Source organism: Acytostelium subglobosum (assembly GCF_000787575.1).
Source record: "Acytostelium subglobosum LB1 DNA, scaffold: scaffold6, whole genome shotgun sequence".
Taxonomy (NCBI): Eukaryota; Evosea; class Eumycetozoa; order Acytosteliales; family Acytosteliaceae; genus Acytostelium; species Acytostelium subglobosum.
The window spans coordinates 941-17,667 of NW_012236532.1; the positions used below are offsets into that span (position 1 = coordinate 941).

The 16,727-nt window shown below is 46.3% G+C and overlaps 6 protein-coding genes across 6 annotated transcripts; 1 reads left to right on the top strand and 5 right to left on the bottom strand.

Annotated features, from left to right (window-relative positions):
* Positions 1-742: 742 nt before the first annotated feature.
* Positions 743-1,836, bottom strand: SAMD00019534_033140 (hypothetical protein; the record flags this gene model as incomplete). Its single annotated transcript, XM_012904206.1, has 2 exons — positions 743-1,123; positions 1,183-1,836. The coding sequence occupies 2 exons, from the start codon at positions 1,834-1,836 to the stop codon at positions 743-745; spliced, it is 1,035 nt and encodes a 344-aa protein (XP_012759660.1).
* Positions 1,837-3,593: 1,757 nt separating this feature from the next.
* Positions 3,594-4,025, bottom strand: SAMD00019534_033150 (hypothetical protein; the record flags this gene model as incomplete). Its single annotated transcript, XM_012904207.1, has 1 exon — positions 3,594-4,025. One exon carries the CDS (start codon positions 4,023-4,025, stop codon positions 3,594-3,596), a length of 432 nt encoding a protein of 143 aa, XP_012759661.1.
* A 60-nt stretch (positions 4,026-4,085) lies between these two features.
* On the bottom strand, positions 4,086-4,711 carry SAMD00019534_033160 (hypothetical protein; the record flags this gene model as incomplete). The annotated part of the gene is made up of 3 exons (XM_012904208.1): positions 4,086-4,242; positions 4,307-4,499; positions 4,585-4,711. The coding sequence occupies 3 exons, from the start codon at positions 4,709-4,711 to the stop codon at positions 4,086-4,088; spliced, it is 477 nt and encodes a 158-aa protein (XP_012759662.1).
* Positions 4,712-4,941: 230 nt separating this feature from the next.
* On the bottom strand, positions 4,942-7,805 carry SAMD00019534_033170 (hypothetical protein; the record flags this gene model as incomplete). Its single annotated transcript, XM_012904209.1, has 3 exons — positions 4,942-6,687; positions 6,756-6,916; positions 6,989-7,805. 3 exons carry the CDS (start codon positions 7,803-7,805, stop codon positions 4,942-4,944), a joined length of 2,724 nt encoding a protein of 907 aa, XP_012759663.1.
* Positions 7,806-7,927: 122 nt separating this feature from the next.
* On the bottom strand, positions 7,928-8,922 carry SAMD00019534_033180 (hypothetical protein; the record flags this gene model as incomplete). Its single annotated transcript, XM_012904210.1, has 3 exons — positions 7,928-7,990; positions 8,061-8,477; positions 8,542-8,922. 3 exons carry the CDS (start codon positions 8,920-8,922, stop codon positions 7,928-7,930), a joined length of 861 nt encoding a protein of 286 aa, XP_012759664.1.
* Positions 8,923-9,601: 679 nt separating this feature from the next.
* On the top strand, positions 9,602-16,578 carry SAMD00019534_033190 (hypothetical protein; the record flags this gene model as incomplete). Its single annotated transcript, XM_012904211.1, has 2 exons — positions 9,602-10,133; positions 10,209-16,578. Coding segments are annotated over 2 exons (6,902 nt in total), but the record flags the coding sequence as incomplete, so codon positions are not given.
* Between the last annotated feature and the right edge of the window lie 149 nt (positions 16,579-16,727).

The following is a 16,727-nucleotide window of genomic DNA, read 5'->3' on the forward strand; positions in this document are numbered from 1 at the left end:
GAGGTCCTGTTCTCAACCGAAGCATCCTGTCCATGGTTGTTAATGTTATTCTTTGAGTTGGTGTTGTTGTTTGGCTGGTGTTGCATGAATTGCGCTGGATGATTGAGGTTGCTGGGCAAGTGCGCGGCTGGCGACTGGCTGGTAGTGGTGGTGGCCGGTGTGCCATGTGCAAATCTGCACGAATCACCTAGTTTACATGTTCCGGACTTGTAATATTTGCAAATGACCGATCGTCCACCTGATGATGCAGTGGCAGCCACAGCAGTTGACCAGCTGGATGCATTATTGTTTGACATATCTGTGTCTGTCTCTGTCTGACCGTGTCTGTGTTGCACAGATTACACAGTTGATCACTCAATCACTCTTGTCTTGTTCACTTATAAGTGATTGATTGATTGATTGATGGTTGAGGGTGTGAGAGAATGATTGATGGATTGATTGATTGGGCGAGTGATATTGATTGAATAATTGTTGGACAAACTTGTTATTAACTGTTATATTATGTTATGTATGTGATGAAGACGAAGGATGAAGAATAGTGTTCGTTTGCTTTGAGCACATGACAGTTTTGTTTACGAAGGGGTCATTCGGCTGGAGAAAGGGGTTGGTCCATCCAACCAAAGCCCCCATATTGAAAAACCCGAATGTTGTTTTGCAGATCAAAACTGAAGTTCCCTAAAATACAAAGATATTATTTATGTACATGTTTTATTATTTATTCGTTCTATATATAAATATATTTCTATTCGTCCATTATGGCCAAGATGTCCTTCAACTTGGGAAGAGTCGGATAAGTTGTTGGAGGTGTCATCTCAAAGTTGTTGTGGTTGTTGATTGGATGATGTTGGTTGCTGGAAACACTGTTGCAACTACTGAGGTTGTTGGCTGGTGGTTTGGATGTGATATGTCGGTCATCTATACAATTGAACTCGTCCTCAAAGGTGTGGATTATCAATGGACTTGTCCTTTGACGTTGTGGAGGAGCATCGAATGAGTTGGAGGTCATTTGATCAACATTGATCTTGGAGTCTACAAAGGGGTCGGTCAGGTGTCTCAGTCTCCAGAATCCATACTGCCCCAGGACCTCACTTCCAGACTCAAACACTGCTTTGCTATGTGACAACTATATTGAATAAAGTTAGAATGAAAACTAGGTTATTGTGATTGAATGGATATACATACCATATCCTGTATCTGCTTGTGCCAATTGTTGGACTTCTTCTTGTCGAGACCTAGAAGTTCCCAATGAGCTTGCATGAAGCTGTAGACATCGGACTTTAGAGAGTAGAATGCCTTCTCTGGCATGCTGTCGGCGAGGGTGTAGAATACAACCCTCATGATGGCAGCCCAAGTTGGATGCTTCTCAAGCAGTGATGGCTTTCCATTCTGGCAAAGGAGACAACTGATGAAGTGGCATGTGGGTGGTTGCTTGGAGGACGAAGTCTTTGAAGTCTTTTGTTTCTTGACTGGAGGAGTACGGGGTGTCATATGCAGTGGAGAAGATGGGGACGAGGAGCATATGGCCTGGTCGTCACTAGCAAAGTCATCACAGTCCAACAGACTGTTTATCTTGGGAGTTGAAGCTGATGAGCTCGGCAAAGATGGGAGAAGGTCATTGTCTGGGCATGCCTCGGAGCCTAGGTCCTTGATCTGGAAAGGGTGGGATGGCACAAATAACTTTGGATGATACCTTGGTACTTGGCTCGAATTGAAAGTGTGACTTTGCAATGGCACTATGTGGAATGCCGATGAAGCAAACAGATCCTTTGACAAATGAGTCAATGCTTGGCAAGCGAACTCCTCATCACATGTACTACCTTTTTGTTGATGAGACATGATGAATAGATAATAATAACTATAATAATAGTAATAGAAATAAATGGATTATAACTTTGATATACTAAATGATTTAAAATACATAAATTTAAATATATATATATATATGTATGTGTATGTACAGAGCGGGATTGAATGATAGAGTGATTGAAAGATAGTTTGAGATAATATATTACAACAACAATAATAAATATTTGTTTGATTTGATAAATAATAAGATTGAATGAGGTGATGGACTAGGTATAAGTGTCGAGCGTTCGTGTGAGGCGAGTCGTCAGTGAACTTGACAGTCGAGTGTGTTGTTGTTGAATGTTGTAGATGTGTGTTGTGGTAACTTGTAGATCTAAAGAATGATATAAAAGGTAAAGTTAATCAAAGAGTAACTTTCGAATGAATACATGAATCCCACCACATCAAGACACACTCTTACTTACATTCACGTGAAGTAACTCAATGAGTCAGCATAGTCGGTCGAGTAGGAGATCTTGTTGTGTATTACTTGGAATTGAAGAATATAACAATAATGTTTAGTAAATGAATGAATGAGTGAGTTCAATGGACTAATCTTTAAATGATAACTTGTACTTTCAAACAAGTAAAGAGAGATAATAATAATGGATAAGTATGTGTAGTTTGGTAAGTCAGAAGTAACCTTAGTATGTAGTCTTTGACGATTGATAGTTAAGGATATAGTTTGGATATTTAACTTTAAATTGTAATCTGAGAACGTATGGTCATTCTTCTCTTAAGTAACTTTGTTATTATTATTAAGAATTAAATTAATTAATAGTTCCACTAGTTACACCAACAACAACACAGAGCACCACCATAAGATTTAAAGACGGCAATAGTGAATGGACATGTAACTGTTCTTATGGTAACTGTTGTTTATCTATGTTTGTATAACAGGTGTGTGCGTGAGCTTGTACGTGTCAGTTCATTATGATAAAGAAGAAGTACTTGCTTACTTGCTTGTTAAAGCGCCAATTGGATGGTCCATCAACTTTGCCTTGATTCGGCTTCGAACATGCCCCACACTATCATCGGGCGCACACTCACACACACATACAAACCATGTCTTTTGAGACATCCGTGCAAATGTCTGGCGCGTCAAAGTGAGTTCCAAAAGCCACAATAGGAAACTTCTTTCTTTCACAAGAAAATGGTCAAAATAGTGAATGACCTTTTGGGGCGGATTTGAATTCAAACACATGAATTCGTTTCCTTCCAGTGTATAACGGATGGCCTGAGTCGCACTACCAGGACCCGCATAGATTACTCAGACCAACTGTTCATGGGTCGTGCGGCGTTCTGTGAAAGTGGTTGACTTCGTCATCCAAACCACCACCACTATTAACAATTGGACATGCTCACCAATCTAGATCACACATTTACAGTGTTGTAATTGTCCAATGAACTATCAAGATTGATGTCCATTGATTGGACAGGTGTGGTGTTGCCAAGCACACATCACATCATCATCGTTCGTATTCTAATGTCTAGATGTAGGAGATTAATTAATTATTAATATTATTATTATACATTGTTTTCAGAATGAACATCTGTAAGTTCCTGGTCGTTTTCTTGGACAGTGCCATCTTCGTTGTAATTTAGAGGTCGCCTCTTCTGACTCGGTATTGGATGTGTCAATTTGTCCAAATGTCCACGTCTCCATGCAATGAAAAGTGTCGTATATACTACACATGGAACTGTAAATGAATGTGATGGATGGGCAATGGTTGTTAGAGACCGACCGTTCATTTCCTAGGACAATGGACCACCAACCTACCAATATAAAGCAATGCTGGTTGACCTTTGTGAAAGATGATGACAACGGCCAATGATAGTACTAGACTGAACAAGTATAATAGCATGGACATCTTGAAGTAGCCAGCTCCACGAAGTGACAACAATTGATTGCTGTGATCAAAGCCATGATGCTTGTCCAAGAAGTAGAGTTGGCAAATGAACACACCAGGTAGAACAATGTCGCCATTGCCAAGTCCCGACCAACCCTCTGTAAAGTAGTGTCCAAACTGTATTGACATTGGCAAGCTCAGCACCTTTGTAGCAACGCTCTCCATTACACTCTCGCCAAATATCACCTTGCTAGTGAACACCCAGAACACATCATAGATCAACAACAATGTGAGCAATAGTGCCAAGGTCGCCAACGAGTTGATTCGCATAATCGTCAAAGTTGCTATTCCAATGCACACTGCAAGAGCTAGCGGGTGATGTGTTAGTAACTACCATCCAACTCCTTCAATAGAACTGCCTTCTTGCTTACTGTTCACAATGGTCACATTGTCATAGAATACCCAGATTGCGATCACTCCTAATGATGCAACAAGTGAGACGACCATGCCCATAGTGATCACAATGCTGTCTTCTCCTCTTCCAAAGCTGTAGTTGATTGAGAGGTAAGTATCGATCCAATCATTGATGTCACAGTATGGACGACACGTACGTCATTTTCCTTGGAGGTGTATACGACTCGACAAATGGCAATATTGTATAGGCAACAGAGAAGGTAGCTGTAATCGATGTGAAGACGACCAACAACTTATATATGTGGTCCAAGAAGTAATACAATGTTAGCATTACCAATGAACCAAACACAGGTATGAGTAGGTAAGCATATCTAGGTAGTTCTATTTGTTCTGTTATATGATTATGTGTTTGGTCATTATTAATATGTCAATGTTGTATCACTTGTTGACATGTCTCGTCAAGTCTAGGTCATACCTGAGGTCTCATAGTTGTCAGAGTGGAAACGATATGATCGTATCGTGCCATAGTATATAGTAAATGAAGCGCAAGCAAACAGAAGTATCGTTCCAGGATCGAGCAATAGCCACCTGTCATTGATCATTCAAGTCAGTCAAGGCAAGTCTAGTCAATCAAACGATAAAGTATGAGGAGTCCAACATACAGACTCATGGTACCCTATCTATATCCGTAGTATCTCTATCTGTATCTGTATCTGTATCTGTTTGATGTGTGTGTTTCATCAAAGTGCCCACAAGTTTGTGATCAACTCGACTTTGATAATGATGACACAATATCTAATCATTGAATATGCATACGTATGAAGACAGATGTTTATTTAGTCTTTTGCTTCTTCTTCTTGTTTAGATGCTGGAGGTCGGTGGTGGCCGTGGACTTGGTCTTGACATCCAGCTCGGAGATACTGGATGATGTGATGTATTTTGATGATGCGCCACGTGGCAAGATATTGAGGCCGAGCAACATGTTCAATTGCTGCTTGAGTTGCTTCATCTGCTGATCCTTCTTGTATCTCTTTGTCTGTTGCTCCTCATCATCGGACATTTGATAATAATCATCGTCCAGGGCAATGTCCAACTCGCGTGCTGTGTTGATGAACCAGTTCTTCTCGACATTGAGCTTCGAGGACTGATGGGACATCTTGTCGATCTGAATCGCCAGGTTGATGCGCTCGCGGATCGCATCCAGATAGCGAAGGTCCACGGGGAATGGCTCGACGGGGTGATCCAGAGCCTTCTCCAACTTCTGGTATGTGGCCGTCTCCTTTGGCGTCACCATCACAACAGAGATACCATCGCGGTTTGATCTGGCGGTACGACCACTCCTGTGGATGTACAACTCGAGTGAACGGGGCACCTGGAAGTGAATGACGTGTTGCACGTTGGGGATATCGAGACCACGCGCCGCCACATCCGTGGCGAGCAGGATCACGTTGTCGAGCTCTCTGAATCGGTCCAGGTTCTTTAGACGTTGGCGCTGTTGCATCTGGGCATGCAGTGGGTACACAGGCAGCCTGAGACTGGTGAAGATTGGCAGCAGTCTACGCGCACAATCAATCGAGTTGACAAACACCAGTGTCTTGCCAGGATACCTATCAGCAAAGTAGTAGAGGAAGACGTCGCGCTCCTCCAGGCTGCACACAATCTTGGTCTCCTTCAGCGTCTGCGCTGTCAGCTTCTTCATTGTACAATCGACCAACTGGTATCTCCTCTGGAACCTGACCTTTGCGAGCAGGTCGTCCAGTGGCGTCCTATTCTTGCGCTTGTTGCGAGGAGCGCCCTTCTTTCCAGCACCTCCCACATCGGGGATTCCAACGATGGTCGCTGAGAAGATGAATGTTTGTCTTTTGAAGATTGATGCTGTTGTGGCCAATCTTCGCTCAATCTCCATTTCCAACTCGTCTGGCTCCTCCTCGGCTTCCTCTTCTTGCTCCATTACCTCATTGTCGCCATCGTCCTCTCCCTGTTCCTTCTCCATCTCTATCTCCTGTTCCTTTTCCTTATCCTTCTGATTGTCATATATTGGCAACAACTTCAAGATGTTGTCCACCTCTTGGAAGTGACCCTTCTCGACCATACGATCAGCCTCGTCAATGCCAAAGCTCATCAGATGAGATAGCTCTAATAGATGTGCGTGGCCCTCTTGAATGAGCTCCCAGAGTCTACCTGGCGTGGCAACAACAATATGTGGTCCACGAGACAGTAGTCTAACCTGCTTCTGTGGTGCCATACCACCAACGATCGTGACGACCTTTACACAAGTCTGATGTGCAACTGCTCTCAAGTGATCAGACACTTGGATTGCCAACTCACGAGTTGGGCACAAGATCAAAGAGTACAATGGACTCCTGATTCTCTTGGCCTTCTCCTCTGGCTCTGCCTCTTCCTCGTCGTCCTTCTCTTCATCTGCCTGCTCCACATCATCATCAACCTTTGTCTCTATCTCCTCCTCGACATCATCACTCTCTGTCTGAGTCTTCTCCACCTGCTGTCCAGTTGATCTCAAGTACTGAAGTATGCTATTAATGATTGGAATACCGAATGCCAATGTCTTGCCAGAGCCCTACGATTGATTGATTGAACATTAGTATGTGTACGAGTTGTTTGCCTGGTCCGCCCACTTGTACATACAGTCTCTGCGGCACCAATGATATCACTGCCATTGACGGCGTATGGGATAACCTTGCTCTGGATCTCAGTTGGTTGTCCAAAGCCCAGTCCCTTGAGTCCCTTAATGAGTAGTGGATCAATATTGTACTGCTCCCAAGCTGATACATCTATACTCTCCTGGGCTAAAGTATGTTCCAAGTCATGGTTAGTGCCTGATTGACTGCGAGAGGACTGTCTAGCACACATATACATACCCTTCTCATCCAATATAGTCTTCATGGCCTGTTGTTGATTCCTCTGTTGACGCTTCTCACTCTTTGATTGCTCCTTGTTGCCCTTCTGTGTTTGAGTTGCATGCTTCTGCTTCTGCTCAGTTTGTTGTTGTTGTGGTTGTTGCTCCTTGGACTTGCCCTTCTGTGCTTGAGCTGGCTTGTCAGCAGTAGCAGCAGCGGCAGCAGCGGCAGCAGCAGCAGCGGCAGCGGCAAAGGCAGGAGTAGTAGTTGTAGCCTTCTGCTTCTTGTTCTTGTTCTTGTTATCCTCCTTTGGCTTTGTTGTTGATGTACGCTTGCCCTTGCCACCGGTGGCCTGGTGCTTGACCTCATCTTCGTCGACCTGGATGTCGCGATACTCCTTGAACTCATCATTGTCATCGTCTCTATTCTTTCTCTTCTTGTTTGACTCGCCTGGCACAAAGTAGTCGTTGGCATCCATCACCTCCAGACCGACAAAGCCACTGTAATCAAAGGTTGACATATGGTTGTCGTCCAACTTGATTGTCGACCATGATGGTTGCTTCTTCTGCTTGGACGCCGACTTCTTCAGCGACATCACCGAGCCAACGTCAATCTCATCATCCTCCATCTTTGCATTGATCGATCTATTAACACCAGATGTCTTTGTCTTTGTAGTAGTATTCTGTTTCTTTGTATTATTATTCTTCTTTGTCACCTTCTTAGTCTTTGGTGTCGATGTTGTAGATGGTGTAGTAGTTGTGGATGTAGTTGTAGTTGTTGGTGCTACAGTAGCAGCAGCACTTGATGCTTTATTCTTTAATGATCCCTTTAACTTCATTATTAAATATTTATATGTATATTATCTCTATCTGTATCGATTGAATGAATGAATGAGTGCACTTTCGTCGACAACAACACAAGAACCATTCGTTCGTTTTTTGTTTGTCACACACTTTTTGATCATTTTTCCAACTTTTGTTCGATTGCCTCTATCCTGCTGAGTATGACTTCAAACTTGTTGTTCTAGCATGTTTATGATTCACAATCCATGTTAGTATTCAATCATTCACAAACAATCAAGTCAAGGACTTACAATCCTTTGTTCCATTTTGTCCAGCATCGACTGTATCAGTGCAATGTTATCGGTACCGACTAGTGGATGTGTCGCTACATTAGTTGATATAGTATTTTGTTGTTGAGGTTGTTGTTGATGATGATTGATTGGTTTGGGAGGCAATGCCATGGCAGTGACCGAGGAGGGAGTAGGAGGAACATGGGGAGGAGGAACATGAGACTGAGTCGAGGATTTAGTGTTTGACATTTGTTGTAACCCTTGGAATGAATCTGATGTCTTTGTGAGCATTGACATTATGGCCATCATCGAGTTGAGTGAGTTCTCCTTGTCCATACCCATCATGTCCATGCCATTACTGTTGTTGGTCTCGACCTTGGTATACAGTACATAGACCTTGGATATCCTATTTTTATCCTTCTCCAACAATGAGCAGAACTAAAATTCATTCAACCTATGTTAGTTCATACCCTCTTCGATAGTCGATACTAGCTATATATACCTTTATCTTCAAGTTAGTTGCATTGACTCTACTATTAAAGTGATGTTGGGCCTCATATTTGTCGACTGGATCATCGTCTTCATTGATTTGCAGTGCCTTCATTGTTACAAGGTAGTCGTCCAACTCGCCAGAGTATACCTCGACCAATCTAGCTTGAGAGCACACTACTATATCATGTAATAACACTGCTGTTTCGAACTTGATTGTCAATGCACACTGCTCCTTGCAATCCTGTGGTCTGATCACTGTAACATATCTTCCCTCAATATCTCCATGTGGCTGTTGCTGTTGTTGTTGCTGTTGCTTTGGTTGCAAGGACACGATATCTGTAAGAACTGCATCATGTTCACTAGTCCCCAGAATCCAATTGCAGTTAATCATTATGTCAATAAGTCTGATTGACCAAGTACGTGAGTGCAGAAATGTAAACTTGTTTATGTTGTTATGTATGGTTGGAAGTGTCGGTCAATCATTTGATTGACTGATGGGGCGAAGTCAAAAATTGGAGTGATTGATTAAGAAGAACCCAACCGGGTTCCATTCACTCATTCACTCATTCACTCTGACACTCACTCATTGTTGCGAACAAGTAATATATAGGAAATATAATTACACAAAAGACCATCCATATCATCAATCGTCAGTCTTAGCCTCGAGGCCTATACCGAAACTTGCAAACTCGCTCATCGTAACTTGCAAACAAACAACCTTCAACGTATGTTTGATATCCCAACGTATCGCCAAACACTACCCATTACTAAACATAATAATACAACCATCCAGACAGCGATTATCTTGCTTGATTGATTGATTGATTTGACCAATGATATCGACGAAACCCTCTGTTGCATCATCAAACATCAACAACATCATCATTGACCAACAACAAGTAGTTGCTAAGACACCAATAATAACAACTACTACTACAACAACTACTACAACGACACCAGATGCTAGTGTCGTTAAAGAAGAAGAAGAACATTATGTCTATTGCAAACGATGCCAAGTAGGAATCTTTAGAACTAATGAGCTCATGTTATATAGAGACCTGTCGGGAGGTATGAACCTTGCACTTCGAGAAAACAAGGTCGACAGCTCCCTGTTCTATCTTGTGGAGAACACCAAAAGGCCTCAGTTCTCACCGTTCAAGATCTATCATCAGTCATGCTGTCAGACTATTGGCACTGTGATCAAGCGGGACTTTAACAACAATGACAAGATGTACTGTCTAGACCCGGACAGCGTGGCATTGACTCTTCAACTCATCAACACAAAGACTTCACGCTGGAAGAAAATAGACCCTAATATCTTTGAGCAACTTGGAGTCAAGCTAGTCAATCAAGTCAATCAACCTCAATCTCAATCGAACAATGCCGTCATCATCAATGGAAATGGAGACAACAACAATGATACAATCATGTCACCCGAGACACCAAACAAGAACACTCATACACTTCATTACCTGACCACAATCATACCGAAACAACCAAACATGCAACAACTGATGGTCCCCAACATGGACCTCTATGACTTTCAAGTTGAATCACTCTATATCGCACTGCAATCCAACTCAATCCTCATCCTACCGACTGGTATGTCTCGACCCTCCACCTCCTTGGAAGTTGCTCAACTCAATCACTAACCTGTATCACTCCATCCATGTACAGGACTAGGAAAGACAATGGTCTCTGCACTACTTATACAACAGATGCACATATGCAATGGACAGAACCACATCGACACGGTGGTCAAGCGGATGGCATTGTTTGTCGTGGCCAGAGTACCATTGGTGAACCAGCAGGCGTTGGCCATCAAGACATTCTTCCCATTACTCAAAACGGTTACCATCCACGGTGGACAGAAACAATTCACAGAGATCACAAGCGTCAATGACGACAGACCCGACGTCATCTTTTGCACTGCAGACACAATTCTCAACTGTCTGTTGGTCAATCAGCTGCGCCCCAAAGACTTCCACCTGGTCGTCCTGGACGAGGTGCACAACTGCTCGGGCGGCCACCCCTTTGCCCGTCTGGCCAAGATCTTCACGGACATGACCGAGAAGGCTTACTCTCCCCTCATCTTTGGAATGACGGCGTCGCCTACAAGCACCTCCGGCAGCATTGAGGGGGCGCTAAAGAACCTCGAGATGACGCTCAATGCAGCATCGTTCATTCCTCATTCGATCAAGGAATACAAGAAGGAGGTGGCCACCATGAACCTGGTGCCATTCACCTTCAACCAACTGCAGTCTGAGGTCCGAGAGGTGATTGAGAGCGCCATTAGAGAGATAGCTTCCTGTTTCCACTGCGAACTCCCAATGTTCTCTGAGAACCTAGAGTACAGCCATCAGAGGATTGGCTCGTTCATCCATGCTGCGCGCCAACTCGAGACCTACATCTTCAATCTCAAGATCAACAACAAGTTCACTCAAACGCTCACCTATCAAACCATACATCTGTTCAAACTGATCGAATTGTTGTCGATCATTGAGATTGAGAGCGTGCGACAGCTGGAGAACCAAGTTCACAGCGAGCTACTGGATGCATCCAACGCTGACATCAACCAGGCGTTCAACGTCCATCTCCGCCACATCCTGCAGGTGATCCAATCGCGACCCGACCGCATCATGTATGACCAGCTCAATTCGGAGAAGTACAGCAAGCTTGCCGATCTCATCAAGTCCAATCTAAACGGCCCGAATGGCTCGTCATTCAAGTGCATCATCTTTGTACGCATGCGCACCACCGCGCTCCGCCTGCTAGGTGTGCTGCGCAAGGAGGAGTTCAACGAGCAGATCAACTCCAAGTACGTGGTTGGCAACGTATCGAATGATGATGGCATGGAATACAGCAAACAGAGCTCACACATCCAGAAGTTCAGAGAGGGGCAGTGCCGACTGATCGTTTCCACATCGGTGCTCGAGGAGGGCATCGACGTGCCATCGTGCAACGTCATCATCTGCTTCGAGGAGGACCTACAGCTGCGCTCCCTTATCCAGCGACGCGGGCGTGCTCGCGAACGAAACAGCCAGTTCCACGCTATGCAGTTCCAGGAGGACCCGAAGCGGCCGCCTGTCAACCCGCTGATCGCCCTGCTCAGACGAGAGAAGATTATGATGAACCTGGTCAGGCAGCGCATGGCCATTAATGGACTGAATGACCCCACCAAGCTCACTCAGTTCATGAATGACTACAAGCGATTCAAAGAACAACGAAGCCCCGACTGCTTGGACGCGACTCACAAGACCAACCATGGACCATCAATATCACCTCAGCTCATCTCATTGTTCCTCACATTCTATCATTCCGATGCCATTGGTGCATTTGATCAAAGTACATTCAGCGACATCACACTGCAAGACAAGTTACAGTTTATCTTTAGAGAGTTTGTAGACAACACGCCATCAAAGGCAACGGCAACAACCACACCGACAAATACTTCACCATCATCCTCATCATGGATGACACAAACCAAGATGGTGGCAATCGATGCCCCAATGTCATGGTCCCACAACCTTTTAATCAATCTGCGACAACTCCTTTCCATTTGGACACCCTCACATTACTGTTGGCTTCAAGTCAAGACTGGAGGTGATCATCACTCAAACATCATCGCCACCCCATCCTCATCAAGGACCAACAACTCCACACTGCAGACTAGTGTACGCTACCTGGAAGGTGGCGACTTTATCACTCCCACTCAATTCAGGACTGTGTGGCGCGAACACTCAACATCATCAACGTCGACCTCATCATCATCATCTTCATCTGCAACTGGAGTGTCACTTTTATTTAGCAACGATGCTAATAGGTTGACGCTTTACTTTCACGAGCGCCATCAACAGGTTGTATTCATCATGGGAGATCTCGAGAACTTCCTATTGTACGACCTATTCACAAGTCACTTCTATCTCACGACAAAGCGATCCCCGAGGATATACCAGATGGACCCGACCACCAACCAGGTGGCCAGTCGTCAGAGCTGTCTACCCAGTTGCCCATTATCAGGTCCAATGACCTTTGTATTCAGATTCAAGTTGGATATGCCACAGGGCATGGATGAGACGTACCTGGCCGACCTGTTCCAGCTGCCCCTCTACTACGCGGCCATTCACACGATCACCAAGCCGATCACAATACCACGATTCAACTTTTATCTGAACCGTCGTCTTGCATACCTGGTGCACATCTTTGAGACCCATCAACAGTTTGGCAAGGCGAGCCTCACACAAGACTTTTATGACACGATCGAGGACTTGGCCAACAAGGGCCAGATTGCCAAGGCCGAGCAGATGCTCAATCTTGCGATGGCCACGATGAACAAGTCTCACTTGCCTACGCCAAACTGCGCTCAGGGACAGGCCACCCTCCCGCCAGTGATCGACCTTCCAACCAATCACTGCCTGATCAAGAAGGCACGACTCACGCCAACACGTGTCATCTTCCTGCAGCCAATACTGATGATGTGTAACAGGGCCATTCGTATGTCCCACCCCGACAACTTCCTCATTGTACAGCTGACCGAGGAGGATGGCGGCGAGATCATTGAGAACCAGACACTGCTTAACACACAGACACACACACGTCTGCTCCATGGCATCAACATTCAAGGCGATGGCACCTATTTCTTCCTGGGGAGTAGCTCGTCACAATCGCGTCGTGGCACTTGCTGGTTCTATCGCAGCCGCGACGGCGAGGACTTGGTGCATGTGCGCAACACATTGGTGGGTGAGACCTCACTCTATCCCAATGCGCGCAAATACCTGCGTTGCCTCAACCTTGTGTTCCCATCGACACGCCCGGTGATGCTCATAGATGGGCACGACTACCACGAAGGCCTGGATGACATCATCATCAATGGACACAACTTCTCAGAGGGCGTTGGCTATATTGGCATTGACACGGCACAGGATGTAATCACGAGATGCTCCTACCCAAACAGCACCAGCGCCTTTCAGATTAGGATCGGTGGAAACAAGGGCGTCGTGTCCATTCATCCTACGATCAGACGAGGCCTCTATCTGCGCAATAGCATGCGCAAGTTCCACACTACACCAGAGCCACACAACCGCACACTCGAGATCATCAGTATAAGCTCCAACAAGCCATGCTACTTGAATCGCCAGATCATCAATCTGTTCTCAGGTCTGGGCGTTCCCGACCACTGTTTCATGGAGTTGCTTCAGGACGCGCTCGACAATCTTGCACTGATGTTCTATGAATCCGACACTTCCAGGACACTGCTTGAGTCGATCGACCTGTTCCGCGACGTCAGCTGGGCGGCTGTCAAGGCAGACCCCATGGTGCGCCAGATTCTTGCGCTCATATACCAGAAGCGTGTGGCTAACTACCGCGACAAATCCTTCATCCCCATCCCCAAGGCACGCACACTCCTTGGCGTACTCGATGAGACCAACACTCTTGTGGCAGGCCAGGTGTTCATCAAGCTGAGCACCATTGGACTCCAAGGAACTCTGATTACTGGTCGCGTTGCAGTCTGCAAGAATCCATGCCTACATCCTGGCGATGTGAGGCTGCTCGAGGCTGTTGACGTGCCTGCCCTGCACCATCTTCTGGATGTGGTAGTGTTTGCCGCACGCGGCTCAGTACCCGACTTCAAACAATGCTCTGGCTCCGACCTCGATGGCGACCGCTACTTCTGCTGCTTCGACCAAGACATGCTCGAACACATGGATGAGCATGAGCCATACATTGGCAGTGAGGACGATGGGTCAGCCTCATCTGACAACCGACCCATCGATCAAACCGCACTGATGGATCAATACATGGACAGCATTCAACGTGGCACACTTGGACAGATTGCACTCTCACATCTGGCTGTTTCCGACTACCACTCTCCAACGCACCCATTGGCAATCAACCTCGCCAAGCAACACTATGTCGAGGTGGATGCACCCAAGACTGGCGTACATGCCATGCTTCCCCTTGAGGTGGAGCAAGTCATTGGCAACTATGAGAGATTCCCCTCATTCATGGAGCGCTCACTCCCCAGCAAGAAGTACTGGCAGTCCACCAAAGTCCTAGGCAAGCTCTACGATCAATGCAAACAGCTCTCTCAAGTGATGATGTACACTATCTCCGAGTCCTCCACGTCATCAACATCAACATCCTGCAACAGTGGAGCCATCTCAGTATACATTGATCAAGCGCGCCAAGACTACAACATGTACAAGGTTGAGGTGATACTGTTGCTCAACCGATATGAGGTTGGCTCTGAGGAGGAGTTGATGGTTCAGTGCTCTGAGGAGATCACCGAGAGGAACTCGCGCAAGGAGATCATCAAGGAGGGCAACCTAGCACTCATTCAGATCCAAAGACGTTGGAGGCAGGAATTCATTCGACAGCTCAACTTGTATGAATCTGACACTCTTGTGCACTTGTCCCCTGAAGTGCGATTGAGTGCCGACTGCAAGGTTGCAGCATGGCGTGCTGTCGCGGACGAGGACCGCACGGACCCCGTGCGCAGTTTCTACTGGATAGTGCAACCCTTTGCAACTCAACCAACCAGCAAGGCCAAGATGGACAATAACCAAGAGCAACTACAGCTCTCTCTGGACATTGTCAAGTTGTTCAAGTCAAATGCACCACAATTGATTCGGACATACACGGAGCGCGTACAGATCGCCTCCACTCTGGTCAACATACTTCATCGATTCGACCCTATCTTCAAAGACGCGCAACTGTTTGTTTATGGCTCCTCATCACTGTTCCTCTTTGAGGAGCACAGCGACCTGGACCTCCATCTCCTCCTCAATCGCGGTGTCAACGACGCTGACAAAGCCACCCTGTATCGCACGATTGAGGCCGCGCTCAAGTGCACAGTGGCCGAGATCGAGAACATCAAATACCTTGAGCACTCATTCTTCCCGATCGTTCGGTTCAAGATGTGCACGGTCCACTGCGATCTCTCACTCAACAGCAATGGAACAGAGAAGACATTACTCATCACAGAGTACTATCGACTATACCCATTCCTGTTGCCGTTCATCTACATCATCGTTCAATGGGGTCGCGAATGCGGACTGCTCTCATCGATGGATCGCAATGGTACCACCACTCAGACGCGACTACTCAAGACCTGGTCATTGGTGTGGATGTCCATCCACTACTGCATTGAGTCTGGAATCATTCGGCCCGTGACTGTCACAACATCCTCCGTGCCCAACCCTGAGGCACGATGGTGGACCAGCTTGATCGACTCTATCAAGATGGATAATACTCATGTTAACAACATTGGTCGCTACCTTCTAGGCTTCTACCGCTTCTACACCATGCTGCTGGGCCGAACCATATGGCGCCAGGAGAAGTTGGTTCTCATGTGTCCGTTGGACACGGTCGACTTCCCTAGCCTGTTGCTCGGCACGTCCGAGTCTGAGCACAACAGTTCCTTCCTCTTCGAGACGTTCCAACTGGCCTACCACACACTGGCAGCATCGTGCAGCGACATCAACGAGTTCATCAAGAAGTCACTCAACAACAACACAAAGATCATACATCTCGATGGCAGTCTGAGCCGCTACGTCAGCCAAGATGAGCAGTTCTTCACAGGCGGCATCATGGCCAAGACTGGCGCCTCCCTATCCCTGCACCGCCAGCGCAAGAAGCGCTACCTGCTCAAGATATCGGGCGATCCCCTCTCCATCCAACATGCGATGCGCGAAGTCACTAAGCTCTACCACGAGGTGTCTCGAATCCTCCTGAAAGTTCATCGCAACATTGTCTCTGGCGCCGGCACTCTTCTCCTGTTCGACGGGGCTGCCGACCGCTTCAGCAAGATACGCTTCGAAGACACAAACATAATGCCCAACATCAATCACTTCCTCAAGCGACGATTCAGACCCGTGGCCATCGCCCCCAGCATCGGCACGGATGGCCTGGAAGAACATAGATTGCGTTTGCGTGACTCATACCTCGAGTTCACCAAGCAGTGCTTCACACAGATTCATCGTCTCTACAAGAATTACATTCCCGAGCGCTATGGCGAGGTACAGGTCTACATGCGCTTCGGCTCGATGTACTTTATCAATCTGCCATTCTCGGGCTTTGAGCAGACATTGTACACGACTCGCAGGAACCTGGCCAAGAATCGCAAGCACAGCGTTGTGTTGATTAGCGACCAGAACAGAGACCGCAGGGCGTTAATGGCSGGCCGCCGCCACCAAC